General features: G+C 34.8%; 1 protein-coding gene across 1 annotated transcript in view; it reads right to left on the reverse strand.

Annotated features, from left to right (window-relative positions):
• Positions 1–13,650, reverse strand: part of LOC132700336 (fatty acyl-CoA reductase wat-like) — a 29,876-nt gene that overhangs the window by 7,606 nt on the left and 8,620 nt on the right. Inside the window, exon 3 of the mRNA XM_060667569.1 lies at positions 2,766–3,037. Coding sequence (XP_060523552.1) covers positions 2,766–3,037 — 272 coding nt within the window. The remainder of the gene's footprint in view (positions 1–2,765; positions 3,038–13,650) is intronic.

Genomic DNA, 13,650 nt, shown 5'->3' on the forward strand with positions numbered 1-13,650 from the left:
TTTTTTCTATTTCATTCATTTTTCATTTTCATTTTCATTCATTCCACTTATTAGCCCATGCCAATATATGGGCGTTTCAACTTCTGCTTGAATTATGGCCGGGTGGTCCAGCGTCATTTTTCTGCTTTTAATATTTTATATTATAAATTAATGTAATTTGGAGAATGAATCCTCAAAAGAACGTCTTATGGTCATACTTGGTCAGCCATTAAGGTAACGTTATATCGATTAAGTATCACTCAAGTGCGATATTTGATAAAACAAGCTTTCCTTAACTCTTTATTTGTAATTAAAATGCAACTTGTGAGTGAGTAAAGGAGAATTTCATGATTGTTAAATTCCTTCTGCGTCTAGCTAGTAGTGTTTGTTAAAGAAGAGAGACATCCTGAAATATGTTATGTATTTGAAGGATTTGTTTGTTGTCCAGAATGATAGCGATGAAGAAAATAGACCAAGGTTGCCAAAAAGTTACATAAGGAACCAATAAAATACAATTAACCTTGCATAATGATGGTGAATTTAATTCTTGTTTAAAGATTTTTAATTATGAAAATAATTTACCACTAATCTATTACCAACTTGAAAAAGACTGCAACAGGGCCTACCAGTTTCCCCATTACTTCAAATGCTTTCGGGTTTAAGATAAAGAAGGAAAGTTTCAGCTGGTTTGTGTCATCATTATCTATTAATTAATATTTTTCTCTTCACTTTTATTTTACGTTATATATATTTTTATCTGATTGGTTAGTTAGTCAATCAGGTGTGGGTCAGATAATAGCAAGCAAATAAGAAATCCGTTAATGATTTATATTTTAGGGCAAAATTTGTCTGCAGATCTGAAAACGCCGGAGGGTATCATGGAGGGGGGGGACAGTGGAGTTGACTGGCATTCCAAGGTGAAGATTCCTTTCTTACGAATGATTCACTAGAAGAGAAGGAACGATGTGACAAAGACGTAATGAAAGCGTTTAGGAATGGCGAATCATTCCAACAGAAATAAAAAGAAAATGGTCGATTTACTGGCAGTCATGAAACTTTGCACTCATTTCGGCACAAAATGGGATTGAGATTTAAAGATATTGACAAGCGTAGTTGTATTAAATAAACCCATGGTGGACATCACTGATCATCATGCTAAAACCAGATTTACCACTTATCTGAAATTCTCTCAATATCTTCGATCCGTCAAAGGCAAAATTCCATTTGAGATACCAGGAGTTTACAGCATTCCATGGATATGCGGCAAAGAATATATTGGAGAAACGGGTCTAGGAATATCAACCAGGTTAGAAGAACATGAGAACATCAGCAGTTGCCGAACACAAGCATGGTACCGGTCAACCAATATGGGAATCAGTTATTCGAAGTGTATGTAGTATATACGCAGGTACAGAATTGGAGCCAGTTTAAGTTCAGGTCTAAAGAAGTAGACAGGATGATTTTCATTAGTGTTGACGTTAGTTTTTGAAATCTCTGATTGTGATTTTGGGTACAAAATAAAAGAAGAGAGTCACTGAACCCATAATTAAAACACTTTACCTCTGCTCTTCTCTGTAATAATTTCCACATTAGAGATATTAAGCATTCCATCACAAAATTCACTTCACCACAACTTTCCAAAAACAATCAGTCGGAAAGCAATACCAATTGTCGTTATCTTTACTTACATTCAATAGGCCACTGGTCACATACTTAAAGTCCTGTTGAAATATAACGTCAAAACCAACTTCCCCAAAAGCCCATATGAGATACTAAGAGTTTACAGCATTCGATGCTGCAAAGAATACATTAGAGAGACGAAAAATATCTAGCCTCAAAGAACATGAAAGAGCCTTAAGACTATAACAAATAAACTCATCAGCAGTTGGCGAACACAAACATGATACGGGACAACCAACATGGGAATCAGTTATCCGAAGTGCCCCTCCTTCAGCTCGGCCTCTTAAAATAGTATATACGCAGGTGCAGAGTAGAATTGGAGCCAGTTTAAGTTAAGCCCTAAAGAAGTAAACAGGATGATTAATGTTGACGTTAATTTTTTAAATTTCTGAATGTGATTTTGGGTAGAAGATAAAAGAAGAAAGTCACTGAACCCATTATCAAAAGACCTTACTTCTGCTGTTCTCTCTAATAATTTCCACATTAGAGATATTAAGCGTTTCATCACAAAATACACTTCTCCACAAGCTTTAAAAAACCATGAGTCCAAAACAACACCAATTTTCATTGTCTTTAATTACATTCAATAGGCAACTGGTCACATATTAAAAGTACTGTTGAAATATAACGTCAAAACCAACTTGCCCAAAATTCCATAGCCTTAAGACTATGACAAATAAATTCATCAGCAGTTGCCGAAGACAAGCACGATACGGGACAACCAATATGGGAATCAGTCATCCGATATGCCCCTCCTTTAGCTCCGCTTCCTTAAACAGTATATAAGCAGGTACAGAATAGAATGCAAGCCAGTTTAAGTCATGCTCTAAAGAAGTAAGCAGGTACGATGTATCTACGACAATTTTTGATGCTACGAAATTCCCGTCGAACAATCGACCAAACAAAATTTCATTACGAAGTCTCGGGGACGTTGCTTTCTGAAAATCGCAGTTAAAGTTAAGCCGGTTTAATGCACTGGAAAAAGCCTTTGACGAGCGAGCCAGAAAACCTTTCCCGATAAACCGCGTGAGAGCGAGTTAGCGTCAAAGGGCGGAAACCGCGCGTTAATGAAAAGCGTCGCGGCAAAAGAAAAAATTAAGCCTCACCCCTTGGAGATGCTGTTCAAAAGTTCCGGTTTCATCTCCTTCGCTATTTTAATTAACAGCTCGGGATCGATGGGCGGCTCGTATAATTTCTCCTCGATGGTTTTGTGTAGGCAGTTGGAGTACGCGGTCGATACCTGGACGAAGGCCTTCAGGGAGGTCGCCCCCTTCATCACCTCCAGGAGTTCCGCCGTGCCGTTGACGTTTGTCATCACGGCGTCGGCCAGGCTGGCGTTCATGTTGAGCGAAGCCCCGCAGTGAAACACTATGTTGATCTGCGGGTGGTAAGCGTGGCGTTGTTATTACTGTGAGGGGCATAGCATAGCATATTTCGCCCTAAAGTCTTTACTTTAGACACTATTTAAACCAGAATGTAAAAATAATACTTTGCGAATCTTTCTGTCTTTTACATTTTAACTTCTGTGACAATTTATAAGAAAGCTGCATCGATTCCTACCGCTTTATACAGTTTCTGAGAAATTTGAGAAAACATCATAATGTTTGCAAAGTCCATAACAAGATAAATATGAAGTTGCGGTAAACGGTCTTTGATTCACGAGTGTTTAATAAACGAGTGAGTCAAAAAGGGTACATTTTTCGCAAAACAACACGAATATATTCACTGACATGACCGTCAGAATTGACAAACGTCAAAAATCAAGGCGTGGGAAATATATCCGAAAACATCCGATTGCTCGCAAACCCGTGCGGTAAAATCCCGGAAATATCCGAAGGAGCTAGGATCCGTGGGAAACGAGACTGACGCGGTAAAGTGGCGCTTGCCGCACCCTAATTTATCTTTCGATGACCAAAACCAAACTTTGATATCGCGTTCGAAAAATATATATTTTTCTTTTAAATTAATTTCAATTATACGAAAGAGTATATTTTAGTATATTTTACTAGTAGTACTGTAGTAGTATTTTAGCGTATTGTTTATATTTTGGTTAATTTCCCAGTTATCAGGAACGAAGCAAATGGCCAAGGTTTTGCGATTAGGCACGAAATTACGCACGTCACTATTTGCAAACGATTAGCAAAATTGCAAAACACACGATACGCGTGTATCGTTTCTATTTAATTGTAACCAACTCCAAGGCGTGCTTCTAAGATAAAAAAATTAAATAGACCTTAGCAGAAGTAGTCAAAGTGCTGCTTATATTATAAGTATATCATACCAATGTTACGAAAATACTTGAATAGCTAATGAACAAAAGCTCAGGGAAAAGTCAGTCTAAAATTAGCCAAGATTCTTAGATTGAACTGAGGTGACTTTTACTTGATGAAAATCCATTTAAAAAAATAAATAAGTACTAAAAGTTCAGATTTTCACGAAATTATATATTCTCACATGACAATTGTTTCGACAACACCCTGTCTTTATCAAATGTAATATTTACAAACTACCTATATACCGAAAAATGATACTAAAACCTTAATTAATGTTGTGTAAATAATGGAGAGGTAATTAAATCTAATTGATCATTAAGCAATACATTTGAATGACTCATTTTGTTAATCTCCTGGCTTCCAATAAAGTTACTTTTCTACTTTTTGTGGCTGTAAGTAAAATATCAAAATTGTCGTCAAAAATTTGTGTTTTTTGTGTTTAAATGTGTAGCATAATTAGAATCTAGACTATTGTTTTTAAACGCTCTTTTATGTTCATTAATGCCTTTCTTGAAGGCTCTACCTGTTTGTCAAATATAAATTTTATTTTGTTTTATTGTTTTTTAAAAATTTTCCTATTGTGTTGTTAGTTCTAAAAGCTATTTTTAAACCGCATTTTGACAAATGTTTTGAAACTTTTTCACTGGGTTCTCCTATGTATGTAATTGTTTTAAATTGTTCGTGTTCTGTATTAGGTTTCCGATAAATAGAGTTTACTGTTGTCTGGATTTGTTTTTTATTTATAATTTTATCGATATTGGACGGATTGTAGCCGTTGTTCAGTGCAATTTGTTTAATTTGTTAAATAAAACAAGCAAAGACATCATCCACGTATCTATACCACCATACCACTTTTACCACTTTTTTGTTAAACAGTTTAACTGCTAACTACTTGTCACTAAATAGTGTGGAGTTAGTTATTACTCCCTTGACTTGTCTTTGATATAACTCGGTAGGATCGCGTTTGATACATTGGAAAAGTTCTGGTTTAAGAAAATTGTTGGTTTTCGAAATATATTCTGGGAGATCGATAGCTATAACTGTCCTTTTATCTGCACGTATAAATATTATGTTATTCTCACAACAACATTAATTAAGGCTTTATTGTCATTTTGACACGGTGTGAAAATCTGAACTTTTAGTTCTTATTTATTTTGCAAGATTCTTAGTTTTACATTTTTGGTATTACTAAGCATGTTTTATCTTTGGTATTCCAACACTTCATTCCATACCATTTTGTTGCAGTAATTTGGCCAAGCCGCAGTAGAATTATAAAACATCAACGGTGTCATGTAAACACTTCTGAAAAGATTGTTATATGGAAAAATATATAGGGCATTACATTTTTTATGTAATACTGGAGAATATATCTTTCGTTTAAAAAAAAAAACAAAATAGTGTTAGATCAGGGAAAGATCACTTCGCTTATGAAAAAAAAGCAACCAAAACGCCGCATGGTTACGAGAACGTATTCAAAGTAGTCTCGGTTTCTTTCGAACGCGGCCGCTATATACTAGAATGAGTAACGAGGACGATATTTCCGGGACGGGCATTTTAAACATAAGCGACAAATTGGAGACAAGAAGAAAAAAAACGTCCATTCAGCGATCTGCGTATTCGAGCGCTTCCTATTGCGTCCTTTCTACGATACGTGTTGCTTTTCAATTTTTCCGTTTTCTCGTGCGCCTTCTTACCGCTTAGCGCTTTTTAAACCAGCCCGCAGCCATCGAAAATGAAAAAAGATGTTGCAGGCCAAATTTACTCCAAATATGAATATTAACTTTTGATATACAGTCGAAACTCTATATAGCGAAATTTCGCTCACGTCGTTGCGACGAAAACGTGTGTTACTTTGCTCCTGAAATATCGTTGTATTTTGACTGTTTAAAGCTGTAAAAAGGCTGAAATTTGCCGTCGAAGTGTGTTATAGTGCCTGCTGCTGAGCTCGGACGACAATTTTTTGCCAGTACTACAAAAAACCATCTCACGTTATCGAGATTTAAAACACACTAAATCTGAACTAATGCACAATAACAGAAAACAATATTCAGTTGGCAAAGGTAAAGCATGTCAGGGATGGCGGTATATTGGTGGGCTGCAAGTCCAAGGAAGAGAATGAGAAGGTTAGAAGGCTGGTTGAGGAGACGATGTCTGCATCATATGCTGCCAAAGAAGTTGCTGGGGTCTTGCGGGAATTAATTATTAACTGTAATTCTGATGTAAAATTGTGAAAGTATTTCCAACTAAGAAAAATGACAAAGTTTTAAAATCAATTATTGAAATAAAAGTTGAACTGTGGTGACTTTTACTTGATGAAGAACAAAAAGTTCAGATTTTCACGAAATTATATATTTTAACATGACAATTGTTTCGACAACACCGTGTCTTTGTCAAATGTAATATTTACAAACTACCTGCTACTGTATATACCGAAAAATGACCATAAAATCTTAATTAAAGTCGGTGCGAGAATTTACAGTTCAATAAAGGAGAAGTATTTAAATCTAATTGATCGTGAAGCAATACATTTGAATTTCTCATTTTGTTAATCTCCATGACTTCCAATAAATTTAATTTTCTACTTTTTGTAGCTGTGTGTAATATATCAAAATTGTCGCCAAAAATGTGTTTTTCTGTGTTCAAGTGTGTTGCATAATTAGAATCTAGACTATTGTTTTTAAACGCTCTTTTATGTTGGTTAATGCGTTTCTTGAAGGATCTACCTATCTATTTTAGGACATGATCCACATTTCAACCTGTTTTAAATTGTTCGTGTTCCGTATTAGGTTTCGGATAAATAGAGTTTACTGTTGTCTGTATTTGTTTTTTATTTATAATTTTATCTATAATAGACAGTTGTAGCCGTTGTTCAGTGCAATTTGTTTAATGATATTAAGTTCTTTGTTGTAATTTTCTGTTGAGAGTGGCGTATTAAGAAGTCTGTGTATAAAAAAGTTAAAGGTTAATGGTGATTTGAGCTGAGCTGTTATGTATGACTGTGTCCGTGTGTGAATGTTTATGATATATATGTTATATATCCATTATAGATAAAATTATAAATAAAAAACAAATACAGACAAATATTACAGCCAGCTACTCGCAGTTTTGTGGCGATACCTTCAGGATGGTCGCTGAGGGTGAAGCTTACTTCCGGAAACTTCTTAAAGCCCGATACTTCCATCCTTTTTTATTTGTTTATTAGCATAGTCTTATTCAGTCCTACACGAATTATTGAAAACTTGTCATTGTATACCATTCCCGTAGGTTCTTGAGCCAAGACGTTCTTCTTCTACCAGATTTACTGCCAATTTTTCGTTGCACAATCATGTGGAGCAGATCCTATTTTCCTGTCATCAAAGTACTCTTTCGCTTTTCTTAGTATCTTCGCTATTTCCAACTCCTTGTGAGTCACGGGGTCTAACCTTTTCCACTCAGCTGATCTTCATCAGGTGTTGATATCTACATACTGCTGTTCAAACCTCCATACCGTAGGGAAGAACAGAGACCACCTTCTACGGATGGGTCCCAGTGTTCTTTATGATGCTCCCTAAATATGTAAGTGTGTTACCGCTTTCTAAAGCTGTATCATTAATAGCTACGTCTTCTCTACAAACTGTTCACTCTTTTCAGTTGGTTTGCTAAGGCTGGAAGCAATAATAATAATAATACTTATACATTTATTAAATATTATTAAATAACAAAATAAAAATGCTTTAGCCATTTAGAAATTTTATATAACGCTCAAATTTTATTATTAATTAGTTAGATTCTGAAGGATAGAATGAATAGAGTTAACGTGTTTTTTTTATGTTTTAATTATGTTAAAATAGAAGAAATTCATGTGTAATTTGCATCGAAGGTACATAATGAGCCAACGAGTGGCAGCCATATACGGGGAGACGTGATCCCTCCTCCTTACTTCGCGAGAGAACTTTCCGGATACGGAAGGATTGCCAGTATCCAAACATGGTCCGTATGCAGCACTGCCGTGATTAAACTGCGACAGGACAAGTGATTCACACATCAGCCTACGAGTTCGCTGACAAAGATAATCTCTATTACCATCAATTAATTTCAAATTAGCATAGACCGCAACTGTGAATCAAGAGTGAGACCCAAGCTTTTATATGATTCACAAAATGACTTTATGTTGTTAAGTTTTATTGTTCCTAAATTATCTTTTCCCAAGAGAATTACTGAAGACTTATTAGGGTCTGTGTTACGTTAAAAAAAAAGGTAAATCAATATTAATGATGTCCTCAGCTACAGCTTTTTCTCGAGCGTCATCCACATAAAAATGGCAACAGTATACAATAACGGATCAAGAATACTGCTCTGTGGGACACCTATGCAAACTTCCAGGAACGATGGCGGCTAGTGATTGTAAACAACCCGCTGTGTCCAGCCAGACAAAAACGATCCCAAAAACTTTTGAGTCCTCTCGGTCAAATCAACGTAACGTAAAATGGCCAAAACAATTGAATGATTTATCATATCAAACGTCTCACTTGAGTGAAAAAATATTAATGACTTTCCATAGTCCTTAAAATGTCATCAGTAATAACTATGATCTGGTCTAAAACCAGATTTTTTTTCAGGTAAAATATGATTTAAATAACGTTTCACCAAACATCGTCTGACCTGACCTGAGTCGCGGTTAAGATTGTTAGTTTGCTTGTAGATTTCCATAGACTCTCGGATATTTCGTTGGTGGAAGAATTGATTGCATTGTGCATTTATTGTGTTCGACAACTGCTGTTGAGTTTATTTGTCTTTTATGTTCTCTGAGCCTAGTTGATATTTTTCGACCTGTCTCTCCAATGTATTTTTTGCCGCAAATGCATGGAATGCTGACGGATCGAAGTTGTTAAGAAATTTTTAGATTTTTGATATGTTGTCAGTGATGTTTCGAATGTAAGGAAAGGCGGCAGTGGCAAATGTGAGATTATTTTCGGCATCATTGCTATTGGCAGATTGTGTTGAAGTGTATTTTGTGATGGGACGCTTAATATCATTAATATGGAAAGTATTAGAGAGAAGAGTAGAAGTAATGTGTTTTAATTCTGGGTTCAGTGACTCGGGCTGAGATAGTGTTACGGCTCTGTAAACAAGGGAGTTGATTACCGATGATTTTTGGGTCGGATGGTGATGTGACAATGCATTAAGGTATGGGTCTGTGTGCGTAGGTTTTCTGTAGGAGGTTATTATAAGTTTCTTCTTCAATGGAAGAACGCATGTTAGGGTGTATAGAGTTAAAATGTCTAAAATAATCTACCAGGGCTTCTTGACCATGAAGCAAAATTCCTACCAGTCGCAAAAGCTTGCAACGGATTACTCTACCTCCCCTAAGCAGCGACTCCTTGAATTTTTGAATATTTAATTTAATTTAATTTAATTTAATAACACTTCTTTCTAAGAATGGGCCAATTATTAATTAATTTGTTTTTTAAGTAATTGCTTAAAAATTATTTGTGACGCTTAAATCGAAATTTCGTCAATTAGAAGTAAGTGTTTTATTAAATTTCACCCGAATGAGTAATTATTATAATTATATCGATAATAATAACGCCGTATTAAATGAAAGCTGTTTGGGAACCATTTTAAACACAAAAAATTACCTATTTACTTGTCAAGATGCATAAATATATTAAGTATTAGTTTTTAATATAATATAAATATAATTTACATGTGTTGCCTTGAAACCGTCACCCATACATTAAATCATCATTATAATTCCTATAAATTAGGCAAATAAACAGGGTAATATAATTTTAAAAAAATGAATGACGAAAGTAACAAAATAATATATACTTAATAGACAGAATAGAAATTTCCTAATTAACAATAAATTTTAATTAGCCAAATATAAACCCTGTTACTCACCCTTGCTACACTTGGTTTACTAACAAAAAAAATCAAGGGCAATTTGCGCTGATTTCAAAATGGTAAATGAGAGAACTCCTTTGGATTTTGCATCCAAAAATTAATCACTGCTAGCCTGTGTAATACGAAAGGTTAATCCGTATTTTTTATCAATTCATCAATTTTATCAATTGGACTCAAAAATTATCCAATATTTTTGCACGTTCTTGATCAAAACAATAGATTAGATTTTTATGATCATAGCCACTATGGTTTTAAAAATGACTACTTCCACATTTGTAGGTTTAAACGTGGAAAAATAGTTATCTAACGAGGAACAAAATAGCAAAAACTAATAAAAAACCATTTAAGCTTCAGGTGACGAACTGGATATAACAGAATGTCTTAGAATAGTGTATATTCGGTCATTTATAAAAGAGACAGCAATAGTAGGCCTGATCACTAGTAAATATACGCAATTTAGTAATGTGATATTTTAATCACCTGCAAGAGATTTAATTTTGGATTAAATACGCTTTTTCCTATATACTGATCCACTTCTCCTCGCTATAAGTGACGTTTACTGCGAATGCATATGGAAAAAGTAATCTTATTGTGCTTCCCTTCAGGATGCTGACAATTTCGCATAAATTGGATGCAAACATTCTTTGCTTGCCCTTATATAAAATCGTCTATAATAACGCTCTTGCCAAAAATATTAGGCGGTAAATTTAAACGCAGACAAGTGGCGCCCTCTGATGGGACGCCAGTATTAGAGGAGGAAAGCAACAACCGGGTGCTTACGAAAAACGCAGTTAATAGACATTTAAAAATGAGCCCTTTTACGATTTATTAAGCTGTTGTCCCAAACAGCGTAGGAAACGCAAAAAGTATAAACTGCCGGCGTTTCGACGCCGCAATCAATCATTCGCATTTTTCGGTGCACGTACAACGGGGGGCGGCTCTAATTTACTTTACCGACCTCACCCACCCCCTTTCCCAATGAACGGAGCGCGATATTTTATTGCGTCAAGTAGCTATAATGTAAAATTTATCGATTTTGGATACGATATGGAGAGGAATATGGACCATTCGAAAGGAAACGTGTAAATTGATAAATACGTGAACGTATATCGACCATTTTTTCGATTTGGGTGACAAGCAATTCGAATTTAAGAATGGTGAGCTATCATTTCTGCAACAACGAGTTTTGAACAAATTCTGATAAGTATAAGCTTATGTACAGTGCTGATGGCACATACTGGACGATGCCTCCTCAAATCACTCCCAAACGTATAAAAGAGCAAGAAGATTCTGCAGTATCGCCCAAGGTTATCAGAAAGAGCTGACGCACATCAAAAAAGGCGTGATTAGCAACAGAAACTCAACCATTCGAAAGGTCCAATCAGATATGAAGAAGAAAAGGCGTCTCAGTATCTCAAAACAACAATGGTTCGAGAGAAAGTTCAAGGAAGTAGTCTTAATTCAAGAGAGTAAAAAAGCATCAAGCAAACCATCAATCGAAATAAATGGGCTATAGAAACTAATACTTTGCACACCAGGGAATAGCGGTCTCATCTGATGCACCCAAGAATAGAGGTTTTTATAGTTTTTTGTTATTCTCTAGAATGATAGTGAAGATGCAAGCAAGTAGTTTATACAGTTGGTTAACTATATGGTTTAAAAAGACATTCTCCAGTTTTTATATGTTAATTGCTACTTAACAAGTCTTTCAAAAAGTAGGATTATACTATATGTTTCAGTAAGTTGCCATCATATGGGAAACTTTTTTATTATTGGTTTTAGGAAAGAAACTCATTTTACATGAAAAGTTCCGACTCTTCTGTTCTTTTTTATAGAAATGTTTTATAAAAATTGTGGAAACGTGTTAAAATTAAAATGAAATAATATCGTATTTTGACGAAAAGAAAATAATAATAATAATAATCTGTTGTGTGAATGTTAATGTTTATTTCTTCAGTGAATGTCTCAGCCTATACTCTTAAAAATGATTTGGTAAAATCACACCGACCTGCGTTTGCCGCTTTAGGCAGTGTTAAATTTCTTAGATGTTTAATTGTTAAATAAAATAAAAGATAAGAGTTCCACTTATTCAGTTTACATTACTGCCTTGATCGTTAAAAAAAGATTTATAGTCACTCAACAAATCTTTTAAAGAGTAGGGTTTTACTATATATTTCAGTAGGTTGGCGACATACGGCACTTAAAAAATCATCAGTTGAAGTAAACAGGCTATTGAAACTTCAATTTCAGACCCCAGCTACCATCGGTCTCACCTGATGCACGTAGGACTAGTAGTTTTTAGTATTCCCTTGAATGGCAGCAGAGTGGAAGCAACTAGTTTTACAATAAATACAATACAATAAAAATAAATCTAAGGGTTTCATTACTACCCTAATCATTCATCATTAAGCAGCTTAAGTTTTTCAAACAGCAGGACTGCATTATATATCTCAGTAGGTCGGCACCATCTAGGAAACTTTTTTACAATTAATTTTAGGAAAAAAAATAATTCTTCATAAAAAGTTCCGCATTTTCCTACGTCCCAATGAATGGATGGGTAATGAAAAAAAAAAGTTTTTTTTTTCAATTTTTTTATTACTGCGAATCATTTAGGAGCTGTTCTTAAAATGCATGTTTAAATTGGCGTTCGCGGTCAACTTGATCATAAAAATTTTGCTTTGGCCGTGTCCATTTTGGAGAGAAATGGGATATTTCAATAAGGTGTTTTGCTTTCTTCGAGGACAACACTAGATGTAACGAAAAATTGAAAACGAGTTTTGTGAATTGAAATTTATCGAGGTTTTTTCGAATCAAGCCAAAGAAAGCGGGCTCGGTAAATCGTGTTTCGAATGTAATCGTGAAAAAATATTGGTTCGAGGAGCCGATTGCGGATTCCGTAGCCAATAGCAACTAATTAAATGAATAATGTATTGGTTTACTGCAGAGGTTCGTTACCATTGCCGCTCCATCTGTTGTCAAACGTCTGCCGAATGCGAACTCGAAAATGATAGATGCTTTTTATAATTGACCTTGGGAAAATTGAAATTTTTTCTTACATTTGGAGAAGCGGCAGTGTGTTGATTGATTTTTTACAGCAAATTTGAATAAAAGTTGTTCGAACGTGTTGTCATTAAATTGAAATAATCCCGTACTTTGACGAAAAGAAATAATTAGCTTCACCTTTGCGGTTTTCAAAATGCTACTTTATTCAGTGTAAAATTTCGTACGTTTAATTGTCAATTGGCAATGACATAAATATACCTAGGTTATAATGTACACCGTGTGCCACATAAAACGACCCACTATACCATCTGAAAACGCATAGGAGACACGAAAATAAGTTTCGTTTTGTTGATACCGGGTGTTATTTTGTTATTTTAAATAGTATAACGTGTATATATCGACAGCTTTGGAATCTTTGGTTAAAATAAAGGTCACTTTCTTAAGAAATTCCTATTCGAATTTTGTATATTTTAGGCAGAAATTGATTTTATGTGTTTTTTTATCATATTTTGATTGCCCCATATAAAATTGTGTTGTGACGCTATTGATCCAACGAAAATTTAACCACAGAGGAGGATGATACACTACTCGATCAGTTTGACAGATGCGCCTCAGCCTATACAGGGTGTCCCAAATAGGTGATACCGTTTTGGCGAATTCAAATAACAAAATCTCAAGATTTTCAAATGGATCACCCTATATTTTTATTCAGATATTAATTCTAGGATAAAAAATAAGGTTAGTTTGTATCTTATTTTATACATAATTTCTTCATACTTTTTGAGAAATTTTTCAAGAACCATGGATTCCAAAGATGTCGAAATATATA

This window comes from Cylas formicarius, unplaced genomic scaffold (assembly GCF_029955315.1).
Source record: "Cylas formicarius isolate icCylForm1 unplaced genomic scaffold, icCylForm1.1 PGA_scaffold_4__25_contigs__length_36172078, whole genome shotgun sequence".
NCBI classification, from domain to species: Eukaryota; Metazoa; Arthropoda; class Insecta; order Coleoptera; family Brentidae; genus Cylas; species Cylas formicarius.